Source organism: Lepidothrix coronata, unplaced genomic scaffold (genome assembly GCF_001604755.1).
Source record: "Lepidothrix coronata isolate B3197 unplaced genomic scaffold, Lepidothrix_coronata-1.0 Scaffold2, whole genome shotgun sequence".
Classification (NCBI taxonomy): domain Eukaryota; kingdom Metazoa; phylum Chordata; class Aves; order Passeriformes; family Pipridae; genus Lepidothrix; species Lepidothrix coronata.
The window spans coordinates 15,043,188-15,067,967 of NW_016690182.1; the positions used below are offsets into that span (position 1 = coordinate 15,043,188).

A 24,780-nucleotide genomic window follows, 5' to 3' on the forward strand; every position below is an offset into this window, starting at 1 on the left:
TGGCACAGAATCACAGAACAGCCCAGCTCATACTTTGTTCTGCTATCTGAGAACAGATTTTTATCTCCTGTTTGAAATGTAGTATTTTCTTTCTGGTGGAAATCTTTAACTCCAGTTTTTCTGACTTGTTTTTGCAATCAGATGAGTGCCTGAAAAAGGGTTTTCCTATTATTTGTTATTCTTATCCTAACTCGTTTATATTCTGAGAATGTTCAGAGTTTTCAGATGGGTGGGATCCCATTTTGCCTTTTGTACAAAGGCTAGAATTTAATTTACTGTGGTCCTACAGTAATATAGAGCTGCCCTTTCCAAGGTGCAGAGCAGAGATTAGAAGGTAAATAATACTTGTCCATGGCAGAGAATCCCTCCAGGTCAGCTTTTGACTGCACTGGGAAGGTTCCAGTCTGCCTGGAGTGTCCTCTGGAGCGTAACTGGAGGTGAACAATGACATGAGGTGCTTCTGAGCATCTGATGGCTCACCCACATTCCTCTGCCTGTGGCAAACCAGTCATGTGGTAAATGGGAACACTGGGGGCAAACAGTGGTAGGCAAAGCAGGCAAGGGACAGGTTTTGTTTCCACAAGGATTTACACGGAACAAAAATCCTGGACTAAGAGTTAGCCCAGGACACGCTGGATGACACCATAAGCATTGCCATGGGAGCCTCTGCCACCAGGAGCAGCTCCAGGAGGGGCAGTGACAGTCAGAACATCTGGGAGAGCTCAGGGAGGCTCTGGGGCCATCACTGAGTGAGGAGATTTCTCATCACATTGGTCCCCTTATATGGTTTGGATGCAGAGTGATCTCCAAATCCTGTTGGCCCTTCATGAAATGAACTCTGCTGGCAAAGAAATTATTTAAAAATAGACACCAGGGCTATTTCTGGTGTCCGTGGGAGTTTGTGTGGGGGCTCTGCAGTGGAAGAACAAAATGGCTGCTGACATTATTCCATTGGGATAAAGACATTTCTCTGAAATGAACTTGGTGATTAAAACATCAGACTGAAGTGAGGCAAGTCCCCAGAGTGCAGCCTGCACAACACCTGAGGATGTTTCCCTGGAACGCTCTGTCATGTCCTGGGAAAACATCTCAACCCTGACCCAGTGGAACAGGGTTTTGAGGGACTTCAGCCTCTGTATCATCCTCAGATTTCTTACCAGGGAAGAAATCTGTCAAGCTCAATTCAGCCAAAATGTTTGAAAGCAGCTCAGGATGCACCAGCTTGTTTGTTGGCAGGAGATAATGGGAGATCAGGTCTTTAAAACCAACACATTAATTGTGGGGTGCCACAACTTGCAGCTGCTTTGCAAAGAACTGGGAGGTGCTAAAAACATTTGCAAACCTTGTCCTAAAGGCCCAAGTGCTGCTCATGGACCCCCAGGCTCTAACCCAGCCCTCAGCTCAGCTCTGAGCTTCAATGTGCCCCAAAGGAACCAGCCCAGCAATCCTAAAGGGACTCCTTGGAGCCTTGTGCTTTTGGACTTGCTCTGCTTGGAACCTCCCAAGCCATCCCTGGGTGTTCCCCCAGCACTGAGACTGGAGGCAAGCCCTGGGGAGAGGAACCTGTAGCCCCCTCCCAGTGCCTCCAGGAGAAGACCCAGCTTTTCCCCATGCTGAAGCAGACCTGCAGCAGCTCTCCCAGCAGTCTGGCCATGCTGGAATGATGCCCATGACTCAGCAGAGGACCCCCATGTGAACAAACCCAGCGGCAGGTCACTCTGCTGCTATTTTACTGCAGCAACATGACCTACTTTAGCATCAGGATGGCCACATTTAGAAAGTTTGCATTCCTTTCTCATCCATAAACACCACTATTTTTAAACACAGCACTTTCTAAAAGCCAGTCATGCTCGTCCAGCATCTGCCTCTTCCCCAGAATGGCACAGACTCACAGCAAAATATCTGCCCTGCCAAGCCCCACTCACCTCCTGGTCTGCTTTGCTGGAAACATTTCCACCACAAACACTGTCAGTAATTTTGCCCAGTGATTCATTTCCTTCATAATTAAAACTTCATGATTAAAACATTTTTGTCTCAAAACATTGCTATATTGATCTTAAAATAAAAAAAAAATCTGAAATATTAGCTCATTGTGGGTGGAAAAAACCCCTCCTACATAACTTTATTATTAAAATAAAACATAATTGTGAAAGGTGCATGGGGTGATCCAACCCTTTGGATCTGACCTTGTGCTCATTGCTTATTTAGTTGCTGCAGCTTTGGTTTTAGTCACCAAGTGTTGCAGTTTGGGAACACCTGGCTGTGGGTAACACTCCCCAGCATAATAGCTGGAATTCAGAGCAGACACCAGTCTACAAGAGGACTCAACACTTGGAAGTAGCAAAGTACTTCCAAGCTGGTCTTCCACCTGCCTTGGACATCTTGAGGACCTCTTACATCTGAGCTGGATCTCCCAAAAGTGCACCTTGAAGGGCTTTTTCTAAGTCAGTAACTTTGAAGAATACATTTTGGAGGGTGAAACCCTCTCCTGTCTCCACTGGGGTAGCACAAGGAAGCTTTAATGGAGGTGAAATCTTTCCCCTGTATGGCACCACCTTCATTACAGTTGGATGTCATTTTTCCTGTTTGCACTTCTGTGTGACAATGGTGTTGATGTCTAGTGAGGCCTTTTTTGGTTAGAATGACTTGAAATGTCATTAATTGCTTTAGAGCAATGGAGTCAAACAACACAGGAGGCAAGAGAGGCAGAGGAGTGCAGGGCCCTGCCCATGGCGAGCTTTGCCCTCACAAATTCCTTCATGGGGAAGGAACCAAGTAGTGTGAACCAGACATTTACTTTCCAGGACACTTCTGCACTCTTTGTTCTAAAAATTGTTATTTTGATGCAAATTCTCCCAGCCAACATCCACTCATCCAGAAAGTGAGCACAGAAATGTTTCAGTTTGTTCTGGGTAAGCACTTGAACAAAGCTGTCCCTGGACTCTCCTCTCTTTTTAAACTCTCATCTCTCCTAAAAACATTATGTAGGTCTTGATCTCACTACTAAAGAATTCCTGTGTTGAAAGGTTAAGCAGATATTTGTTTGCATTTGTGTTCTTTGGAAAACTAGCGTGTCCACCTCCTCCCTGCAGGAAGGGCACCGGAGAGGCTGATTGCCCAGGCAGGGATCCAATGTCACAACGATACCAGCCCTGCACTGGGTTGGACACTGGCCTTGCTCACCTTTGCTGTGTCTGCTGACTTAACTGGAGACCAACCAAGTTAGGGAGAGGCTTCAGGCCTTTGGAAGGCTCCAAAGGCTCAGCTTTGCTGGAGGTTTAGTGAGGACAGAGCTCGAATGTCACGAGTGTTGCTCTCAGACACAGGCTCTGAGACTCAGGGCTGCAGCTGCAGCTGGGAAGGGCAAAAGGAGCATCGGGGTAGATGCTGGACACATCTGAGCTGTGCAGGACCCAGCCCTGAACAGCCTGGGAGTGTTCCAAAAACATCACAGGCAGGGATTCCCAAGAGTTTGAAGGAGCACTGAGCAGCCCTGTAAACCTTGGAGGTGGATGAGCCCATCAGCATGTGCTGTGTGCGTGCCATGCTTTACCTGACACGTAGAACTCGACGCTCCTCTCCTCCACGCCGACCTTGTTGGAAGCCACGCAGGAATAGATCCCTGAGGCACTGCTGTTCTCTACAGTGAGGATGCTCACAATCTGCCAAGCAAAGAGAAGGCAAAAAAAGGCTCTGAGTGTGGGGAAGGCCTGGCAGAGGAGTGTTATGGTACAGAAAACTGCTAATACAGTTGTTTCTAGTAACGGGTGAAGGTCATGGACACACAAGTGCTTCTATTAGGTTTTTGATTTCTCATCATCTCACATCACCTCAGCCCAGCTAACTTGCTTCCCTCCTCAATCCTAAACTTCTTTTTTTCCCTGTCTCATCAATGAAAAACAGGGTTCTCCTTTGGGTCAAGGCCAAGGTCCTTTTGTGACAACATCAGCAAAAAGCTGAAGTGAAGGACCTGGAGGATTCATCCAAATGCAGTCCCAGATCCTTCTGTTCTCCTTTCTGCTTCTCAGTTATGGGTTACATGGGTGACAAACATCCACATTTGCATGGGAAGCAGGTACTTCATATGCATGTGGGGTAAAGAATATTGCAGGATTTTGCTTTGCTTCACTGTAACCCCAGAGAAGGGAGAGAAGGATGTGGCCCCTTTGGTCCCCAGCTCACTCTTACAACTTGTGCTTGGAAGCACCTTGATTCCATGACCCTTCCTCAGAGCTGTGCCAGGAGCTGTGCAGGAAGGAAGGAAGCTCTGGAGAAGCCGCTGGTGATGCTTGGCAAATGCAGAAAGGGAGGATCATGAATGATAAGGAAGGAACACTTGTCCTGAGCTTCACCACAGAGAAAAAGGAAGTGTTTCTGTTACTCACGGGGCTGAACTCAAACACATCCTTAGGAATTTGTGTTCCTTAAACATCCCAAGTCTCTGCTTCTTTGTAGGGTCCCCTTAATGAGGAGCAGCCCTGTGGCACTGCCCTGTCCCTGTCCCTGCAGCACCACAGGCTCATACAGGACTATCCATAGATCGTAGCTTTAATTATTCCTCGTGTTCTGTCGGGTTGGTAGTGAGAAATCAGGGGCTGACCCACCAAGACACAGATGTTCTGGCAAGATGATTCTGCTTCCCCTGCAGCCATTCACCTGAGGAACTCTGAGCCTTCACATTTGGAACAAATATCGCTTTCTTTGCCATCCCTTCTAAGGCCTTTGAGAATCAAAATTTATAACACCCTCTGGCCCTTTGTCCTTATCTCCAGAGAGCGCTTTGAAGTGCACAAAAGCATCTCTGGACTTTCTTTTTAATATCCTAAACTAAACTCACACAAGACATTCCTTTACCCCTCATAAAGCTGCATCATGAGTGTGTCTATAGCTGTGTGGATTGTATTTTCAGAGCTATTTAAGGTTTGCTGAGCTCTGGCACTTTAAATCCTGTAGGGAAATGAGTTTCAAAGGGTTTGATCCCATGTGCATTTTACATTCTAATGGGGAACATTTTCAGCAGAATAACGGGTAAGTTGAAAAGTCTCTGCTTTTCATGGGCACAGAAATCAACCAAGAATAGGGACAAATCAAGTTTAGGGGTGAAAACAGGAGCCCAGTAAACCCAGCTCCCTCTGGTGTCCACCAAAGAAAGAGCTGTGCAGTGCTGGGTGATTTATAATGTGCAAATAGCTGTAACTTGGATATAAAATCATCCAGAGAAGCGCCTGCTCCTCCTTCTGTTGCTGTTCCTGTAGCCCTGGGCCTGATGCCATGGGCTGTTAACAAGCACATGTTCAGAGCTCTACCCTGACTTTGAGCAGCAGACACTGCCTGTGGAATTACTGCTGAATCAGGACCAAGATCTCTCTTCTCATGATTGCTGGATCTGAGAATTTTAGGTCTGGGAATAGCAAAAGCCAATATAAATGTACGTGCTGAGGATGGAAGGGGATAAATTTGGACAGCTCCTTAACAGTAATTAGTCTCTCTAAGTGACAGCTCTAGATGGGAAGTGGAGGATAATACTGTAGAGCCAGTCAAAAGCATAAAATATCCATTTTGGAATATGTCCAAAGTGTTAGGGGTGACACTGTGGCTCTTCTAAACACTGATGCAATGCCTCAAGCTGTGGCCCAGAGGTAAATGCTCATGAACACACACACAGATGCTGATGTCTCCAACTCCATAACTCAGGAGAAGTCTGGCAGGGTAGCGGGAAAAAAAAAAAGAGCAAATAGCTATACTGAGACCTCATCATAGCTAATCTCAGTTGTGTCTAGATATGAAGGTGAAAAAGATGGTGGGAAACAGTGTGGGGACAAATTCTTGGGAAAAAAAACTACTCAGTAAAAGCAAGAAAGAATTTTCTTGTTTGTTTGCTCAAATCACTGTTATGGACTTGGACAGCAGTTTGTTACACACCTGATCTACAGAGACAAGGCACTTTGCTGACTTGTCTTACAACCAGCACCTCCCAGAGTCCTCCAAAATGTGACTTTTAAACCAGCAGCATCCAGAAGAGATCTATAGGTGATTTCAGAGCTGGAAATTCAGGATTTTGAGTGATTTTCTTGAAATAAGAATTATTACAAGAATTAATTACAATTATTATAGAATTATCCTGAGATCATTATGTATCAACTTTTTACCCTAGCTGTGTGCTCTTGGGCCAATCTCTGAGACTGGGAGTCCAATTATCTTTCCAGCATCTGAAGGGAAGTTCTCAGTTGCCAAACTAACCTAATCCTGGTTTGGTCCTTAACAGAGTGGTGCTTTGGAACACTAACGGACTAAACCAAAGGGCATCCAAAGCCCTTCCCTCTATAAGACCACATAGTTTTGTCTTTTACCAGAAGCAACCTGAAAAGCACTTCTAAGCCAGCAGTGGTATCTGCTTTTTGAAGTACCCGTAGATCAGGAGACCCCTTTGAAGTGAACCAAGGAGATGCCAGAGTAACCTCTATTAACCTAGATGTTAAACCTCACAGGGTTCACAGTGCTGATGATCTGGCAGTTGAAAATTGAAATTTGTATGCATTTGGTCACAGTGGCAGGTTGGGAAAAGGATTTTGTTCTTCTAAATGCCATCCCTAGTGAAAAAGTGGTTTGAACTTGAGCAGCCAAACATAGGGATCTTTTCCCATTATTAACAGTGAGAATTGCTGGCACAGACTCCTCTCTGCAGTGGCACAGCCCCAACATTTGGGGACCTTTTGCATGGAGTGGAAAAAATTCTGAGGGGATAATCCTTTCAGTGTGCTCAGTCCATGCACCTGGTGAAGTATTTTCTGTCCCTGGAATCAGAGCCAGGACAGAAAAGTCTGAGACATGGAGCAAGTCCAGAGGAGGCCACAGAGCTGCTCCAAGGGCTGGAGCCCCTCTGCTCTGGAGCCAGGCTGGGAGAGCTGGGGATGCTCACCTGGAGAAGAGAAGGCTCCAGGGAGACCTCAGAGCCCCTTCCAGGGGCTCCAGGAGAGCTGGAGAGGGACTGGGGACAAGGGATGAAGGGACAGGACAAGGGGGAATGGCTTCCCACTGCCAGAGGGCAGGGATAGATGGGATACTGGGAAGGAATTCCTGGCTGTGAGCGTGGTGAGGCCCTGGCACAGGTTGGGCAGAGAAGCTGTGGCTGCCCCATCCCTGAAAGTGTCCAAGGCCAGGTTGGAGCAACCTGGGCTAGTGGAAGGTGTCCCTACCCATGGCAGGGGGTGGCACTGGATAGGCTTTAAGGTCCTTCCAACCCAAAACCTCCTGTGATCCTGTGATTCACAGGGCTCACACCACAGCTGCTTCCCTTGCCTTCTGCTCAGAGCCCTCAGTCCCAGACAGAGTCCAGCTCCTGCTGAACCTCAGTAATGATGCTGAGGGGAAACCCACAACTGCCTTGAAACTCTGTATCCCTTGCAGTGAAAATTCATGAACTATTTACAGCCTGGAAATCTGCATTCTCCAGTTTACCTTCCGCTCCCTGTCCTGGCCAAGAGCAGTTCAGGCTCAATGACACATCAAACCCCTGCCAGTGAGCTCCAGCCGCGAGGGGAGCACAAACCATGAGGCTGTTCCATCCTCGGCTCCTGTGCAGACGGCGCTGGGACCAATGGTAATTAATAACAAATTATTGGCATGGCATGTCTAGACATCTTCCTAGTGGGAGCTGGATGAGATCCTGGGAGTTCACTGCATACCAAACACCACACATCCTGCCTGTGACTGGATTTGCAAGTAAAGGGCTCCATTTCCTATGACTTAAACTAAAGGCCACCCAATACTGCGACCCCAAAGAGGCCACTATTAGCTAATAAATGATTACTGTGAAAGAATAGACTAAGTTTAAAACTCAATAAGAAAAGAAATAAAATGATTGAGCTCTGAAGAATAGCTATGATGAGTAAATAGACATTGCTGCTGGGAAAACTCCTAATGGAATAGTTCAATAAAGTCCATATGTCCTGCAGTGTAATGTTCCTGAGCTGATAAAAAGAAATTATTTTAGAAGCAGCCAAATAACATTCCACAGCCATGTACCCTGAGTGTTTTAAGACGTTTTGTAGTAAGGACAGAGCAACCAGACCTTTTCTTAAGCTGGAGCCAGCATGCATTAACATATCTAGTTGTTCCTTGCTTTCTCTTTCCTTTGGCTAATCCCTCCCTCCAGCAGCTTTAGTTAACAGTTCTTTCTCTTTCACTTCGTTAGCTCTGCGTGGGTGAGGCTGAGGAGTGGAAAATGTGGGTGGAAAATTTCTCAGCTGTCTGACTCTGGCAGAGCTGGGCTGGAGGTGTGAGAGGGAGATGGAATTACAGGAACTTTAGCAGAGACCCCGCAAAGAAAATAGTCAACTAACTCCTAATCCATCTACTTGAATGGCACAGAATAACACTTGTTTTCATAGCCTGACAATTCTGATCCATGATGTTTGTTCATTCATTCAAAACATGCTAAAGGCTGGACTGAGAATGAGTGGTAAGAGAAGCCTGTGAGTCAGCTGAGAACTTCCAGGTTTACTCCTGTCTCAGGCAGTGGGTGTTTCCCTGTGAAAGCAGAGCAAGCCTCTTCACAGAATGCAGCAGGAAAGGTGCTGGACTGGGCTGGAACTGGGGGGAAACGGGAGGTTTGAGGTGCCTCTGGAAGAACTGGTATTCACCTCTAGTATGGACGGACCGATTGCTCTCTGGCCCTGGGATGGCCAGTCCCAAGCAGTGACCACTCCCTGCTTCTTCCTCACAACCTGTGACTTCAGGAAGGAATTTAGGAGGGCAGGGAAGACACAGGGCCATTTCTGACCTGCCTGCTGCTCGCCAGGCTCTCACAAGACCTGCCAAGGACAGTGTGGTGCAGTCCATGTTCTGTGCTTGGGTAGTGCCTGAAATATCTGGGCTGGTCTCCCAGACAGTGGTGACTGCTCACCTTCCCTGCCAGGGCCTGGTGGACAGGGCTAGTGGAGCTCACTGATGTGGGCACCCACACAGGGGGATGGGTTTAAACCTCCCGGCTGAGCTGCACCCACACTTTGCACCAAACACACCCCACTGCTCTAATGTAGTCTCTCTGTTCCTCCAGGAGGTCTAAACCTGGCGTTTTTGGGTCAGTTTTTGTGAGTGGTTGTGAATTCCACCAGCAGAAACACCTCCATGGCCAGGCCACTCTCTCGTATCTACACGAATGGGAGAAGAGTGATGAAAAGAACCCCCCAGTGAGGACTGAATTATGGATGAGTCTTGCTATTCTCTGCTGGTCCTGTTCTCCCAAGCTCAGGCCAGTGTGCTATTTTGCTAACAGAAAAGCAAATAAAATAGCAACCTAACTCCTTGTGACATGAAGAGGAAACTCAGACCATTCCTGCAATCACGGGTGTTTCACCTGGTGTGAAAAAGCAGGATTCAGAGGGAGGTACATGAGGCTTTAAATCACAAAGTGAAAAGTTTAGTATTGACTCAAAACCACTGGGAAAATTACTTGAACACAGTGCAAGTGCCTCAATCATTATTTGACCAAAACTTCAGTGAAGTACATCATAACCATAACCACATGCTTTTCCTTAGGGATGAGTCTCAGCCTTTAGAAGGAAGGAAGGAGGTGAAATTCACTTCTCTCTCTATGGAATAATAGTGGAATCATCATTATGATGATGACAAGACAGCTCAATTTTACACGCTACTCCTGTCAAGAGTTGTCTAAAGATATTCATGTGATCAAAGAGCACATCAAACACCAGGGGTTTGCTGGAAAAATATGTACTTGCTGCCCTGTCAGCTTGCTTTGAGAAAGCTTCTGGATCTGGTAATTCCAGGGCAGCTGTTCCCATGCTTTTAATGCATGTTTTCATGCCGAACCAGCAAGTATTGCTGCAGCTCTTGGAGGGTGAACTCTGGGAATGCTGAGGAATCCTTGAGAGCAGGTGAATTCCAGCTTCTGCTCCAAAATCCAGTGTTCACTGACAGGCTCAAATCCCCCAGGAAAATCACCAAGCTCAGCTAATCCCAGCTTCATAACACAGTCCATGAAAGCCCTGCTCAGTCACACTCCAACATCTTCATTATTTCATCTACCCCGTCAATACTGATGAATTACCAAGTGCTGAAACCTGAGGTTCATATATCTAGTTATATTAATTCATAACCTAATTATATTAATTTGCATAAATCTTAATCAGGACATAAAAATCATTAGGAAACACCCCAGACTGTGTTTTTAGCCAGTGGATCAGCAGGAGATGAAAATAATGAATATATTATAAAATGTAAAATTACGTAGCTTGTAACTTTAATACTGAAATATGTAAAAGCTTAAGTTAAAGGGTTGTAGGTTGAGCTACAACCCTCACAGAACATGTCTAAAAATGAACTCTTCAGGATGTCTGGGGTATGCAGAAAGAACAAAGATGCCCCAAGCTCCTGGGGGCAAGAAAACCTTTGAGGACTCTGTGGGGACCTTGTATGGACGTTCCCTCATGTTCCTCACTTCCACACAGCAGGACAATTCAGCAACCAAGAGATATTTTGAGTCACAGCAACTGTGAAACCTCTTTTCTGTGGGGGCTAATATAATTTGAAGACTGATCATCAGACACAAACTAAGCTCTGGGACACCAGATCATATATTTTGACAGACTGTATATATATATGTGTGCGGAAGGAGACAGTAGCCAGGAGAGCCAGAAAGCTCTTGTCAGTCCATGCAGCAACCAGGAAGTCTTAGAAAAAAGGACAAAACTTTGTAGGTACCTGTTGCTGACCTCCATTTTTATAAGTAATTAGTACTTTGTAGGGAGTTGCTTTCACCTAAGATCTAAAATTCTTAAAGAATACATTCAAACTAGAGCTTAAGGGCCACTATGCCATCTAAATAAATCCAACTTATAAATATCTTCCAGCAATGGAAAAACTCGGGAATGAAAGGCAAACACTGATTTTCTCCTTCCCAGCCCAGCCACCATGTTTTCAGAGCTCTGTTTCAGATTATGTTTAGAACTGGAAAGTCTCCATGAGAAAGAGCAGATGGCTAAGGCACTGATCCTGCCAGATGCTGATTTAGTCTGGACCTAATCCAGGAGAGCACTTTAGCTTTGTGCTTAACTTTGGGCATGGGAGTAACTGAAGAATTATCCTCTGCTTAAAGATGCACCAGGATGTGAACTGCAGCATCCAGCACCTTGCAGGATTAGACCATCTGGACCATCCACCTCAAAACCTGTACCTGCAAACCCACTCCTGAAGCCACGGAGCTCTGTAAGTCCAACAGGTGAACCAACTGTCCAAGACAGAGCACAGCAGAGCCAGGAGGCTCTGAAGCCACAGTGGACCCTTCCCAAGGGTCAGCATGGACAAGTCTAAACATCACTCAGCACCACCACAGGTAGCCAGGAGGCACTGAACAGGTAACTCCTGGCTGGGATCTCTGCAGTTCACACAGGAAGAGTGATCCCAGTGCTGGTGGAAGGGGGAGCAGGCAGGGAAGGGTAGAAGGAAGGCCTTCCCACCTTCATGGAGTCAGTAACGTGGTTGGCAGCCCAGATGGGTAAAGAAACATGGACAACTCCAGCTGAAACAGGCAGGGCCTGCAGGCACCTGCACACCCCAAAATGAGGCCAGTTCCCTCTGGCACTGCAGGCCTCTCAGATCACACCACTGCTCAGCTCCTGCTGCTGAGAGGAGGCAAAGCTGGGCAGGACAAAGTGCTCTTCAAGTGTCTTAATAAAGTCAGGGTCACTTCACAGGACCCCTCGCACTGAACCACTCTTACACTTCTTGAGTCTGAGGAGACACAGAGTCTTTTGACCCAAAACTCTTTGGAGAGTTTTAAACAGGGTGAGTGACATCATTCACAGAATTCTGGTGTTTATAAGCAGTGAAATGATCCCAGAGCTGGGGAATTCAAAGCATTCTAACAACCCACAGCAGCCTGGGAACCACGGAACAGAGCTCCAGGACAGAGCTCCAGGATAGAGCTCCGTGTGAGCATGGAGCCCTTGGAGCAGCCCCTGGATCCCATGGCATCCAATGACATCATGGCTCAGACTCCACCCCACACATACCTTTGGTTTATCCCCCTGCATGGGCATGTTCTCAATGCTTCTGATCTTGTTGCCTATGACCATGTTCTCCTGAACCACCACTCTTGGCCCCTCGGGTTTGCACCTGGAGGGAGAGAAGCAGAGATGGTGTTCAAGAACCAGACATACCACAGAAAACCAGGGAGGTGTGTTGAAAAGAATGTCAGTCTTAGACAACAAGGGACCCCTGGTGGTCTAGTGGTTAGGATGCAGCACTCTCACCGCTGCGGCCTGGGTTTGATTCCCGGTCAGGGTAAAAAAGTCCCCCGGGCAGATGGAGCTCGTCAGCCCTGTAAGGCCATCCATCTAAGAGAAGGTCACTCTAAACAAACCTACGTCCTGGGGACCTCACTGCCACTGTCCAAGCTCGCTCGGCCCCGGCAGTTGAACCTCAGGATTAAAGGGTGGGCTCAGTTCAGCGCACACTGTGTCTCACCTAAAAAATCCATTGCGCAGGCTCAAAGGGTAAAGACCTTTCCCAAATCTTTGCTCGTGAAGACTGGCCATACTTAGACAACAGTCTTCGGTCTTAAAAACTCCTAAAAGCTGTGGCTGCTGGAGTCTGTTTCTCTTTGTGAAACTACTGTATCCCTTCATTACAGCATTCCAAAACTATTTACAAAGCACCTTGACAGAGGTAGACAAAGATCAGTATATGACCAAAAAGGAACCCCCCCAGACTTTCCAAAGGTTAAAAATGGAAAATACTGGATAACTAATTAAATCATGTGAGTTTAATCCGGCTAATATGAGTTATATTTCCAAATTCAAAATGCCAGTCACTCAGAACTGCGGGGAGGTGATTGTTGCTGAGTCTGTCTGCTCAGCTTTCCAACAGGAAGTGTGGGCTGAGGGAGTAGAGTGGATAAATACTGGGATAATGACAGCAGAAGGCTCCTTTAATGTTGCCCATTCCCCAGCAGACAGCTGCCAGTTATCAATCTTCATTTTGGAATATGAGCAAAGAGCAGTGTATTGAACATCATGTGGAAAGGCACATCTGCCCCATCCAAGGCAAAAGGCTTTTCTGTCTTCCTTGACTTGGAATAACTGAGTAGGGACACAGGTTTTCTCATGCTTAGCAGTTCAAAGGCTCTGAGCCCACTGTAGGGTTATGGGAGGTAAAATGAATCTGGACATCTGTAAGTGCTGATGCTGCAGGAAATGAATCCATAAGTCAGCCCTGCCTTGGTCAAATCCACACAAGACACTTGGGCAACTCCCTGGGTCAAGGGAGGGTTTATAGCTCTCAAAAGAGCCTAATTAGATGTCTTGAGTGACTTCCTGCAAGGCACAATCCTGTCGTGAGGATGAAGGGAAAAAACCCAGGGGAAGTAAATCACATCACAGCTCTAAGGAACAATGATGGTGTTTTGGGATTCAAAGTGCACTGGTGAGGCAGAGGAGGGGGAAGAGAAAGAGAGAGAGAGGGGAAGTGAGACAACAGAAGGAAGTGGGGTCTGTGTCATTTCCCACAGGAATCCTCCTTCAGCTTCTGCTGGCGAAAGATAAGGCTGCCCCAGGGGCCAGGAGAGGTAGAGCCACTCTGCAATTGTATTTAAATTGATAAGATCAGAGAGGCAGAGCTGGAACAAGGGTTATATGAGGTCCTTTGCCACCAGGTCAGTTTGAGTCTGGCTCAGTTCGGCACTCATGACCAATTCTCTCCCTACACAGAAAGGCCTGGAAAAGATCTCGGGTCATCCCTGTGGCCTTCCTAAGGAATGCAGAACCTGCTTCCATGTGGTGTTTCCATTCTGCTCTGGTTGAACGCTCTGAAGCAGTAGCCCCTGTTGCTGCCCTGCAGTGCCAACAGCCTGACCTAAGCCAGCAGATCTCGGCTCTTTATTCCCATGGGAGCAGTGCAACTCCCTGACTGAGGTACCAGGATACTGCCCTGGAGGAGGGACACAAGGTCACTCTCTAGACCCAGCCTGAGACTGGATCACTCAACATCACTGCGACTGCTGCAGCAGAAAACCGGGGAAAGCAATTTCTCTGTGATTTTTCCCTGTCTCGTGGCTTTCTCATAGCACTTGGAACAGCAATGGATCAGTGAGAACATAAGGAACTATCCAGCACTTTTCTCTCTTGCTTTCTAGACCTGCCTTATTTTTTTTATGGATGGAAAACCTGCTTTCAGCCCTCTCATTGCAGGGAAGAGTTGAAGTGGTCACTTTAAACTTACTTCACACAATTCACGTGCTTGTAAGTCAAGAAGAACACACACAACCAGACATGAGCTGGGCTCCTAACCCTGGAGATCTTCAGGTGGGGAATCACTGCTTGGGATTTTAACCAACCGAAATAGGATGTGGTGGAAAGAAAAGGTGACTTGGAACTACCAAACTCTTCTGGAACATGTTCATCCTTTGGAATGTCACTTACATTGTGTCTGTGAGGCTGCAGGGCTGCCACTTCCACTCGATCTTGGGCTCAGGATTCCCACTTGCAGTGCACCGGATCTTGTGTTTGCTTCCTAATTCCACCCGCATGAGCTTATCAAAATCAGTTTCCTTTTCAAAGATTTTGGGTCTCTCTAGAGGAAAAAAAAAACACAACACACCACAAAAAAAGCAAATGAGCAAATTTACATCCATGGTCACGATCCTGGTCCTGTTCCCATAAAAGGTTTTGAAACTTTTTGCTGGGAGAAGTGGTGATTTAGTGAAGCTCCTGATGTCCTGGGGGAATTCCCAGAAGCACTGGGAGCATTCATCTGCAGAAACATGGGTGTTATTCGTGCTATTTCAGAACTGCAGTGCTACCACATTCATCCTAATCACCCTCAAATGTTGTTGTGGACCTCCTGTATTCTGGAAAATTTATGCCATGAAACACCTACAGGGACTGCAGGATCAGGCTGTGAGTCCATGTACTGTGGGCAAAAGAGCATTGGAGTCGTGAGGTCACCTCCTGAGAGGAACCTTATCAAGCAGCTGCTGCTCTGCAGTGCTGTTACCATTGTGCAGGTCCTCAGGGGTTGGGAAAAAAAGTCTTTTTGATCTGAAATCTTTGCCTGACTTTTCTGTTTATTTGTAACGAGCTCTGGATGAAGCGGAGAAGAAAGCAAGGAAGAAGTGGTGTGGAGAAAACACTGGTAGAGTAATGCCAAGGAATTCTCACCAACAGCAAACCCATTAAAAATGTCATGGCATTATTCACATCTGGAGGGGTTGCAAGATCACACCCTTGGACTGGAAATCTCTCAAGAACAGACTTTTTTGTGACACTTTCAGGGCTGCTTGTTGCCAGCAGGAAAGAAAGGCTTTGTCCCATCTCCTTCCAGCTCCCACGGGAACACACGTAAAGGAGAAATAACCTTGAAAAATCCCCAAAGTGAACTGAACTCTTCCTAACCTTGGAGAGGGTGGGTTGGAGTTTGGGGTGAAAGCACAGGCTCTTCCCTTATGCAGACAGCTCTGCCCATCCCTCACCATATCTCTTTGTCTACTTCTCATAACAGGAAATCAAACAGATTTATTGGTCGGGGTCCTCCTTGGGACATCCCTGTGCAGCCAAGTGTGGCTGCTCTGCACCGAGGCCTTTTGACAACTTGGGAAGTGAATGTAGATTAGATTTCTAATTTTTGGGTTAACTTATTTTTTCTGCTGTCAAGGAGACACAAGATATGTAAATATGAGCTACTGCCCACCTCATCAATCTTGAGCCCTTCCCCTCTTTTTTTAATAGCTTTTTTTCCTTTCTACCCCTTTACTCTTCCGAGAGGACTGACCAAGCTGATCCCATGTCTTGGGGGGATCCTCATTTTCCATTTCTCATGGTCAGACTCTGAAAGATCTTCTGACCTAATCACTGCCTGAAAACATATCAGCATTTCCTTCTCCACCACATGGAAGGAGTATTGACTGGAGTTGGGTCAGCCATATCCCATGCTGTAATAAAACATTATCTGTTTAAAGAACCTTCATGAGGTCCTAATTAACCTTTCCCCTCAGAAACCCAAATGACAGCCCTTGTTTGGTGTAGCTCTTGTGTTCCCTTCTGCTTTTTTGATCCCCTTTGGTTGGGCCTCGTTTCCCCCACACATGATGTGTTATGAGGCTCCAAACCTCCCCTCCTCACTCCTTTGTCCCTTCAGGGAGAAGGATTGTCTCTCTGGGAAGGAGAAGATGGAGACGGGAGCAGACAGGGGAGAACTTGAGCCCGAGGTGAAGGTCTCTCAAACTCTCCTCCCCCTCTATAACACCCACAGAGCATTTCCTGCACCGCATTGCTCTGGGTCACGCAGCCTTCTGCTGACCAAGTGCTTGGAGATTCTTGAGCAATTCTCAGGACAACGCTGAAATTCCTTGTAACTGGCATCTCATTTCCCATCATAAAATTATTTCTGATCATAAAAATAATTCTGTAAAGCTCCCCAGAGAGAGAAGCACATTTTTCATTATCTCGGGCATTTTTTCTTTTCAGTCTCAAATCCTGTGTTTGGCATTTCTGGACTGCACTCAAAAGCATGATTTTCACTTGGAGAAAGAGACTCTGAGCTCAGTGTGAAAGGTTACTCAAGTGTTACCTGAAAAGTTACTCAAGTGTTATGTTTTTGGGCTGTAAGAACAAAGGTTTACACACTTAAGGAGGGAGACTGTGTTTGTGTGGGTTTGTGTGTGTGTGGAAGAGCATGGGGGCATGAGGGTTGATCACAGTCTTTTAATATCAGGAGATTTTTCTACATTCACGGTTGACTGTTATTTAAATTGTCCTTCTGAAAAAGAAATATTAATTTTAACTTAATCCAATTCTAACAAGAACATACAGGAGTGACAAATGAATTCTTCACTCCACAATTACTTTACTGCACGGCACTATAAAAATTACTCGAGACCTAAAATGAGTCAAAATGATTCATCAATTGAAATAATCATTATTTATGAGGTTTAAGCAGTTATTTTCTTAAAATTTGAGGGGTTGGCTAAAAACACCTCCCCATGTGTTCTTTGTAAGACAGTCAGTGCGGGGCCCTAGATAATCATGGGGCATGACACCCAGAGACTGAGGCAGTTTCCACGTGTCTCCCTTTCCCTTGCAGGCTGTGATGGAGGTGGGTGTCACTCTGCAAGGGACTCTGAACTGCAGCTGAACACAGTGAGGATGAGGCTCTGTGCCTGGGGGGTGTTGGCCCTGCTGGTTTGGGATGGGGAATGTGGAGGGGTCGGCTGGGGGATATTTCTTGGGATGAAAACTTCCCAAACTTTGCTCACTGCCACCACACATGGCCATTTTAATTCTTACTGTGCCCCCCTTGAATCTTTTCCATTCCCTTTGCTCATTGCTGACCCAAATCCTATTTACAGGAGTTGCCTCCCCCAGTGATGGAACACATTAACTGGCCTCTGTGGTGGGACTGCCCTTTTAGACTGACTCAGACTGGGTGGTTGCTCAGTGAGTTGGCACCTGCAGCACTTTCCCCTGTGAAAACCTCTCCACATCAGCCTGCTGAGGAGTTTTGAGCCTAAAGCCTGGGATTATTAGGGTGCACCCAGCAGTGTGTTTCTCAGGTAACTCTCTCCCTCCTCCAGACAGTGCTTTGCTTTCTCTTTCCTGTTTGCTCACTAAGCAGCACAGTGGATTTTGCACAAACTCTTATCCCTGCTCGTGTCCAGGTGCAGGGAAGGCTTGGGGTACAAATCCATTTGTGAGCAATGCCAAATCCAAGGACATTTCTTGTTGCATCTGAAGTCTGGATTTCATTAACACACCTATATCTGTGTGTGCATTGCTGGGTTTTAAGCATCCAAAAGAGAAGGAGCTGTTGGGAAGGGGGAGCTGTAGGACTGGAGGGTCTCCAGAGGTCCCTCCAACCCAGCCATTCCGTGGTTCTGTGATTAAGTGATTTAGTTCTGTGCTTGGTGATTTCATAGGCATTGCACTACTGGCAGAACAGGAGGTGAGTAATCAAGGAGGTACCTCTGCACAGCCTCAGCTCCCACTGCTCCTTCCCTCCTCCAGGAACTGCAGAGCAAGGTCCTCCTGCATCCTCGGAGCTCGGGGACTGTGCCGAGGCTGACCTGCCCCCTCTGCCACCCTCACCCTGGGTCACCTGTCACCTCCCTGTGGATCCTTGTCCCAGTCAGTGGCCCCTGCTCCAGCGGTGCTGAAGTGCCAGAGCAGATCTTTCCTCACACTTCCTTCCTTACCCAGGTATCGTTTGCTACCCTGCTCCTGGCTTTCCACTCCCCCTGAGCCGGGATCTGCTTCTCCCTCTCAGCCTCCCATCCCATCCCCTCCCAGGCTGACCTTTCTCAAGCAGAAGGCAAACAAACCTTAAAAGCTTTCTGCTCCCTAGCTGCCTGCGGAAGGCACGATGTGCAGATGGCTTTAAATGTATCCAAAGAAATGGGTTTTCTCCCTCCCTGGCTCCAAGTGTGACTGTATCCCCAGCTCACTTTGCAGAGGTGCAATTGCTGGTGTGAGAGCTGACCTGAATAGCTAAAGACTTTGCTGCTGCTGCACTGGGAAATGCAATCAAAAAACAGTTCTGTTTATTGTACCTTTCAAATTCATCAGCATTATGCAAATCTCACTTTCTGGTGTTATCTCTAGTTTGTGGCATTAGGAGTAAATAATATGGGCAAGGATTAGGACATTTAACCCTCTGGCATTACCCCTTCTACAAGAGACTCTTCTGTCTAAATTCAGAGCAGATGCTCTGAGGGGGTTTTACACCTGCCACCCGAAGGAGCATCCAAATATAGAGGACTACACAGAGAAAGTTTCTCTGCCTTTTTTAGGGAAACTTTGTTTTACTCTCAGTGACCTCTCACAGAACTGCCATTTGTGTACCTTCCCCACTACCATTTAAACCAGGCTTCAAAAAATCTTTTCTCATTAAGCACATCATTAAAATAACATAGAATGGCCAGTGGAACATTAGTCTCAGCCTTATGTACTTTGCTGGACATAAGCCATTAAAACCACTGAGAGAGTGGCAACTAGTTTTCTATTTATCCTTTCCCGAAAGCAAAAAACATTTGCACTTCAGAGTCTTTCATCTGATGTTCCTACAGCACTTTCACAAGCTCTGTAGGTGAAGCCAGGTGAATATTCTGTGAGGCAGAGAGGGAAGTTATTAATGCAGACTGGGACTGGGCAAACAGGAGGGAAAGGGAGAAAAAGACCCAGGAAGTTGTCTGGGCTTGGTGGGGGTTTTCTCTCTTTATTTTTGGGGAAGGGGAGGGGAGGAAGGAAGGAAGGAAGGAAGGAAGGAAGGAAGGAAGGAAGGAAGGAAGGAAGGAAGGAAGGAAGGAAAGAAAAAGGAAAGAAAGAAGGAAGAAAGGAGGAAGAAAGGGAGGGTGGGAGGGAGGGAGGGAGGGAAGGAAGGAAGGAAGGAAGGAAGAAAGAAAGAAAATTAGTAAAATGACCTGAAAACACAACTTTTGTTTCAGACTGACCACGACATTGTGTTTGACCCCACCTGATTCTGTCTGAGAGCTTTTCCTGGACTGGTTCTGGTTGCAGTTTTATTTCCCATAGCTCTGCACCCAGGGCTGCTGTGAGGTGGGTGAACAGCACCATCCCCACGGCACCTCTGCGGAAGCAAATGCCAAAATGAAATGAGTGGCCAAAATCCCTGTGAGTCACTACCATGGCCAAGAATAGAAGGCGGGGCAGCGATTATCTGTCTCCTGCCTAATCCCCAGCGCACACCCCCTGCTGCTCCACTGTAACCCGCTGTGGTGGGCTGGGAATGCCAGGGGATGGGAGCAAACGGAAGACAAACTGGGCAGTTGGATCCTGTAGAAACAGATATTAACAAAAATCACAGGGCACTTGACCTGCCCTACAGGGCATTTTATTGTTAAAATGGCAGTGCAGCTTGGTGTTGTTTTTTTCTGACCTTGCACTGTCACTTCTGGATGTATCTCTCTTCCCTGAGTAGGAAGAAAGCTCTTTTCCAATCCTGTACCACCTCTCCCAGAGCTCTCATTCACCCCTGATGCACCCAAGCTTTGGGGCAAAAAAAGGTTTTCCCTTTCTATGTCTCCGCATCTGATGTTGTTGTGGCTAAACAGAGTTCAAAAGCAGATATGTAATAATGAACTGCTTCATTCTAAGCAGAGCAGGGAGTTTTCTAGCATTTTTGTCTCTGTCCTTTTTTCCTGCTTTCCAAAAGAGAAAAACACCCACTGATGTACCTGCAGGCTTGGCTGAGGGACACCATGGGAATCACACACAGCCACTTCCTCACCTCCTCCCACTCGGGGTGCTGGGGGCTGTCAGACAGGAATTGTTGCTGCCAAGAAAAGTGAGTCGAATGCCTTGGACTTTTCTGGCAAACTCCAGCAGGCCCCCACCTTCCTCTTCCTAAAACTGCTTTGGCTACTCCCAACAACATGGAAATAGCTCATCGCAGTTGTTCATTAGGGCTCTCCTGGGAGTGCACTGAGGCTGAGCGGGGCTGGACTGAGGAGCTGTGGGACTGAGCAGGGTCTGCCTGATGTCAGGGAGGAAACTCTTCAGAATATGTCTGTAATTACTGTGCTGGAAAGGCCCTCTGCAGCCTCCTTGTGCTGCTACATTTTCTCTTTTCTTTCATATATCTCCCAAAAAAAGTCAGTTGTTTCTCTTCTGCCTGTGCCTGATAAATGAGATTGCAAGCACACACTGGAGCACTGTGTCTCCTTGGCCTTGCTCTTCTCAACTGAGTGTCCTGCATCCAGAGCATTGATCACAGCCATCACTGCCAGAATCCAGGAGAAAAGCAAAGCCATGGGCCGGGGGAGCAGCAGTTGGATGGAGACCGGCCATGGTTTATTTTGGGATTTCTAGTTTGCTCGGTTGGCCCAGGTGGTGGAAAGTTGGATTTTCTATTTTGCCTTTTCCTGAGTGGCTCATCCTCCAAGGAGCTGTGCGGGAGCTGGATGTGATACCCAAAGGAAGCCCAGCCCTGGCAGGACACCGGAGTGTGCAGGCAAGGCCACTTTGTGTAGGCCTGATTCTTGTATCTGGCTCAGTCCTTCCACCTAAACATCAGCTGGATTTCACTGATAATCCAAGGAAAGCCTTGTTTCTCCCACTGCAGCAGTGTTCACCTCAGTGCCCTTTCCAACACCAGAGACTCTGGGACTCTCCCCTCCGTCCTGCCCTGGCTTTAGCAGAGATCCACCACTCTAAGAGCTCTTTTTCTCTGAACTGGCAGAGCCCAAAAGCATTAACCTCATCCTCAAGGTTCCTTTCCCTCTCCAGACTGCTCTGGGTCTGGGTGAGGCAATGGGGTTTTACTCAGATGGATCACCACATATTTACTGGCTTTTACAGAGGTCACTGTGGACTCCTTTGATGTCAACTTATCCCTTCAAGCCAAGGAAGGTCAGGCACAGAACTGCCTTTGCCTTTGATTTTAAACCAACTCTGAAGAGCTGATCTGGCCACAGAGCGGGGCAACATGTGCATCATTAAGAGCTCTGGAGCTGTTTCTCCCTGGTAACAGGTCGAGGTGCAGCCAGTGCCTCGCTGACATAACAAGGAGCACATGGCAATGCACACGTGAATTTCCCCTGCATCCCTGTTATTCCAGGACACAGGGAATTCACCAGGAGCCTGTGAATTTCTGCTGCCTGTGGTAAAGGCTATTTCTAGCACTTAATCCTGCATTTCTTATGGATACAACACGAGTTTGGGGGATCGAGGACTCTGTGAGGGAATGTAACTTCAATTGGCTGGAGCAGCTGGAACCCAAAGCAATATTTGCTGGAAGAGCCTTGAGGAAGCACAGGAGAGAAACTTTGGGACAAAGAAGAAAGGCAAAGGGTGAAGGAGGTTATTCATCCCATTTTTGAATTAACTTATGCTTCAGTACACTCCTCCCTCCCTATGTGGTGGCCAGAGCACACTAACTGCTCCAAAAGGGCTCAGCAGGAATCCTGATGGACATAGATGACTTGGACAAGGGTGAGAATGAAACACAGCCTGCTTGCCCAGAAATAGATTTGAGGGGATTGTTTATGTTTTGTTCTGAAACTGCTTTGCACTCCAGCCTGGAATAACTCTTTTCTCCCACATTTCTCCTTCTTGGCTGGCTCAGATGTTCAGCCACCAGCTGTTTGCTAGGATTGTTCCTTCTCCTTGCTCCCTCCCTCCCAAATTCTTCAGGACATTATTTTCTCGAAGCTTTTCTCAATAAGAATTTAATCAAACAAAACAAAAACACAGCAACCCGTGGCTTCTTGGACAGTGTTTGATGTGTAAATATGTAAAGAAGGAGTGTTTTGAAAATGCAATCAGTTGCCTCCTGGGGACTTGAGTCCTACAATGAGCCAAGGTGACTCCACACCGAGATACGTGCTCCTGCAAGATTAAATTCCAGCTGCAGTGGGAGCAAGGGTGACCAGAGGCACAGCTAAGCCACTTCTTAAAGTGACATTTTTTGAATAGCAGCACGATTCTCCTCCAGGCCAGGCAGCTCCTTGTGTACCTTGTCAGCCAGGTCCTCGCCTTGGGCTGGGGTTGCTCTCAGTTCCCACCCTGCAGCTCTGGAGTTATTTGCCCATTTTGCTCCTTCTTTACTCTCTGGAGCCCAGACAATGATACTCCTGCATGTACTTATCAGTTTTATGGCCAAAACAACCTGGGGAGGGGGGGGAATAGCTTGAAATATTTCCCCATGGAGTGAAATACCTTGTACAATGGATGTCAGAACTACTGTGATTGCTCCCAGTTAAGTATCCAGGAGATGACTCCAAGGAAAGCTGTAGCAGTGCAAGTCAGAAGAGATGCTGCATCCAGGGCTCAGGCAGGTGAATTCTGATCTTGTTCTCATCCTGCTTAAAGGATTCTCCTCTGCTGCCATTATTAGTGAATAAAATACACTGCAAAAATTAATACAGTGCAGTTTCATGGACGAGTCCTGCTGCTATTTATACTTTGTTTGTGAAAAACAATTCACAGCCCTGTTAACTTTAAACTTCCTCTATACCTAGTCCAAATTTGAAGCTGATGGGTTTGTCACAGCAGGCTGACTGCTAGCTGTACTACCTGTGGTACTTGGGAACATTAATGATGGATTATTGTGAAGAGACTCTCAGAAGAGGGGGCTTTGTGATTACTGATCATTTCTATAGTGCAATGGCCCCTTGCAGCAACAGAAAACATTCATATGACATTGATCTTCTCATTCAAAAGTCTATTTAAATGGTTTTCCCTCTTCAACTGTATGGATCAGAACTCACTCCCTCTCACAGATGCAGATCTGAAATGCAAAGACTGGCCCTGTTTTTTTGGGAACAATTACTCAAAAAGAAATGTTCTTCCCCAGTCTCAGGGAGCTGATACCCGGTTATTACTCAGCATGAGGTTTATCAGGAGCTGAACTGCTGCAGGCTCCACCTTTTAGACTTAATGTAAAACTGATACTCCTACCACTGTGTTCACTTGAAGCCCAAGAGGATTTTTCCATCAACTCTACTAATCCCTGTGTTCAGATTCCAGGTTCAGTAATTGCAGACTGCCTATGGTGCCAAGCAGAGACATTAACCACACCTCCAGCTCAGAGGTGGTGGGCAGGGTAATCCCTGTATAAAAGGCCTACAAAGTGTGCATTGGTCTCCTTCTCTGTGTCTCTGTGTCTTCTGAGACTCCAAGCAGTCTAATCTATCCAAGTGTCACAACAGGATATCAGTCACGATGACTGGAGATAAAATGTCAGGTTATTTGCAGAGAGTTAAGGGGGAAATTCCAATCTGCCTTCACTTGGGACCTTCAGAGTGGGTTTGAAAATAAAGCAGAGGATGCTTTTTCCAGATCTGGAAAAGCAGTCCCTTTACTCAGGTGGAAAGCACAAGAAATGGGCAGTTTGCTGCTCTCGGATAAGCTCCAAGACAAAAATTTGCCCTTTTTGGTCTCTGCCCACATGAATCACAGCAAAATGAGCCTCTCCTTGGTCTCAGGGCTTCACACACGTCAGGGTGGGGCTGCAGGGAAGAGCCTGGCAAAGGCAGGAGAGATTCCCTGGGTGATCTGTGTCAGCCCAGCCTGCAGCCAAGGCAAACACCCCCTTTGTGTGCAGCCTGCAGCTTCCAACCCACGGCATTCCTGGGCACGTGTTTGCCTTGCTTGCTCTCATTTCTGCGGTGACTTTCTGTCACCAGGAAAGAGGCACTTGCTGTGCATTTTTCCTGTGTTTCCCCATGTGACAATTGCTTCTGCAGGAGCTAGACTTTACAAGCTCTTGAGAAGTGGTGGGTTTGCAATTAAATAATTATTCCTGATGGAAGTCTTTGCTGGGCTGAGCCCTTGGGAAGGCTGAGGATGAGCACCAGGCATGTGAGGGGCGGGATGCCACCATCCTGGACATACAATAGAGATGAAAGGCTTGTGCTGCAGTGAAGAGCATGGGATGGTTTAATCCTGAAATAGCATCTTGCTCATAGAAACAAGGGCTGTTTGTTTTTCATCTGCCTATTTGGGGAACGGCTGCTCTTCCAGTAAACTATCTCCTCTGCACGCAAACACCAATATTTACCTTGACAAGGTAGTTTATTATCATTCTTAATTTTCTCTTCCTCTGAACGTTTCCGTTCTCTTAACAAGAGGCAAAATCATTGTATGAAAAAACAATCTCAAGTGAACAAATTACTCAGCTCAACACATTCCTCCTCCTCAGCTGAGCTGCAGTACCTGACCATAAGCATGTTCTTAGCTTATCACACATTAGTTTATGTCAGGCTTAAGCTTTTTTAATCTACCATATATTTTTTAGCATTTTTAATAGGCC

General features: G+C 46.8%; 1 protein-coding gene across 3 annotated transcripts in view; it reads right to left on the bottom strand.

Annotated features, from left to right (window-relative positions):
- Positions 1–24,780, bottom strand: part of LOC108498584 (vascular endothelial growth factor receptor kdr-like) — a 137,151-nt gene that overhangs the window by 44,534 nt on the left and 67,837 nt on the right. For all 3 annotated transcript variants that reach the window (XM_017817472.1, XM_017817463.1, XM_017817454.1), the window contains exons 10-12: positions 14,439–14,589; positions 12,033–12,135; positions 3,554–3,662 (exon numbers count right to left, since the gene is read on the bottom strand). In XM_017817472.1, coding sequence (XP_017672961.1) covers positions 3,554–3,662; positions 12,033–12,135; positions 14,439–14,589 — 363 coding nt within the window. The remainder of the gene's footprint in view (positions 1–3,553; positions 3,663–12,032; positions 12,136–14,438; positions 14,590–24,780) is intronic.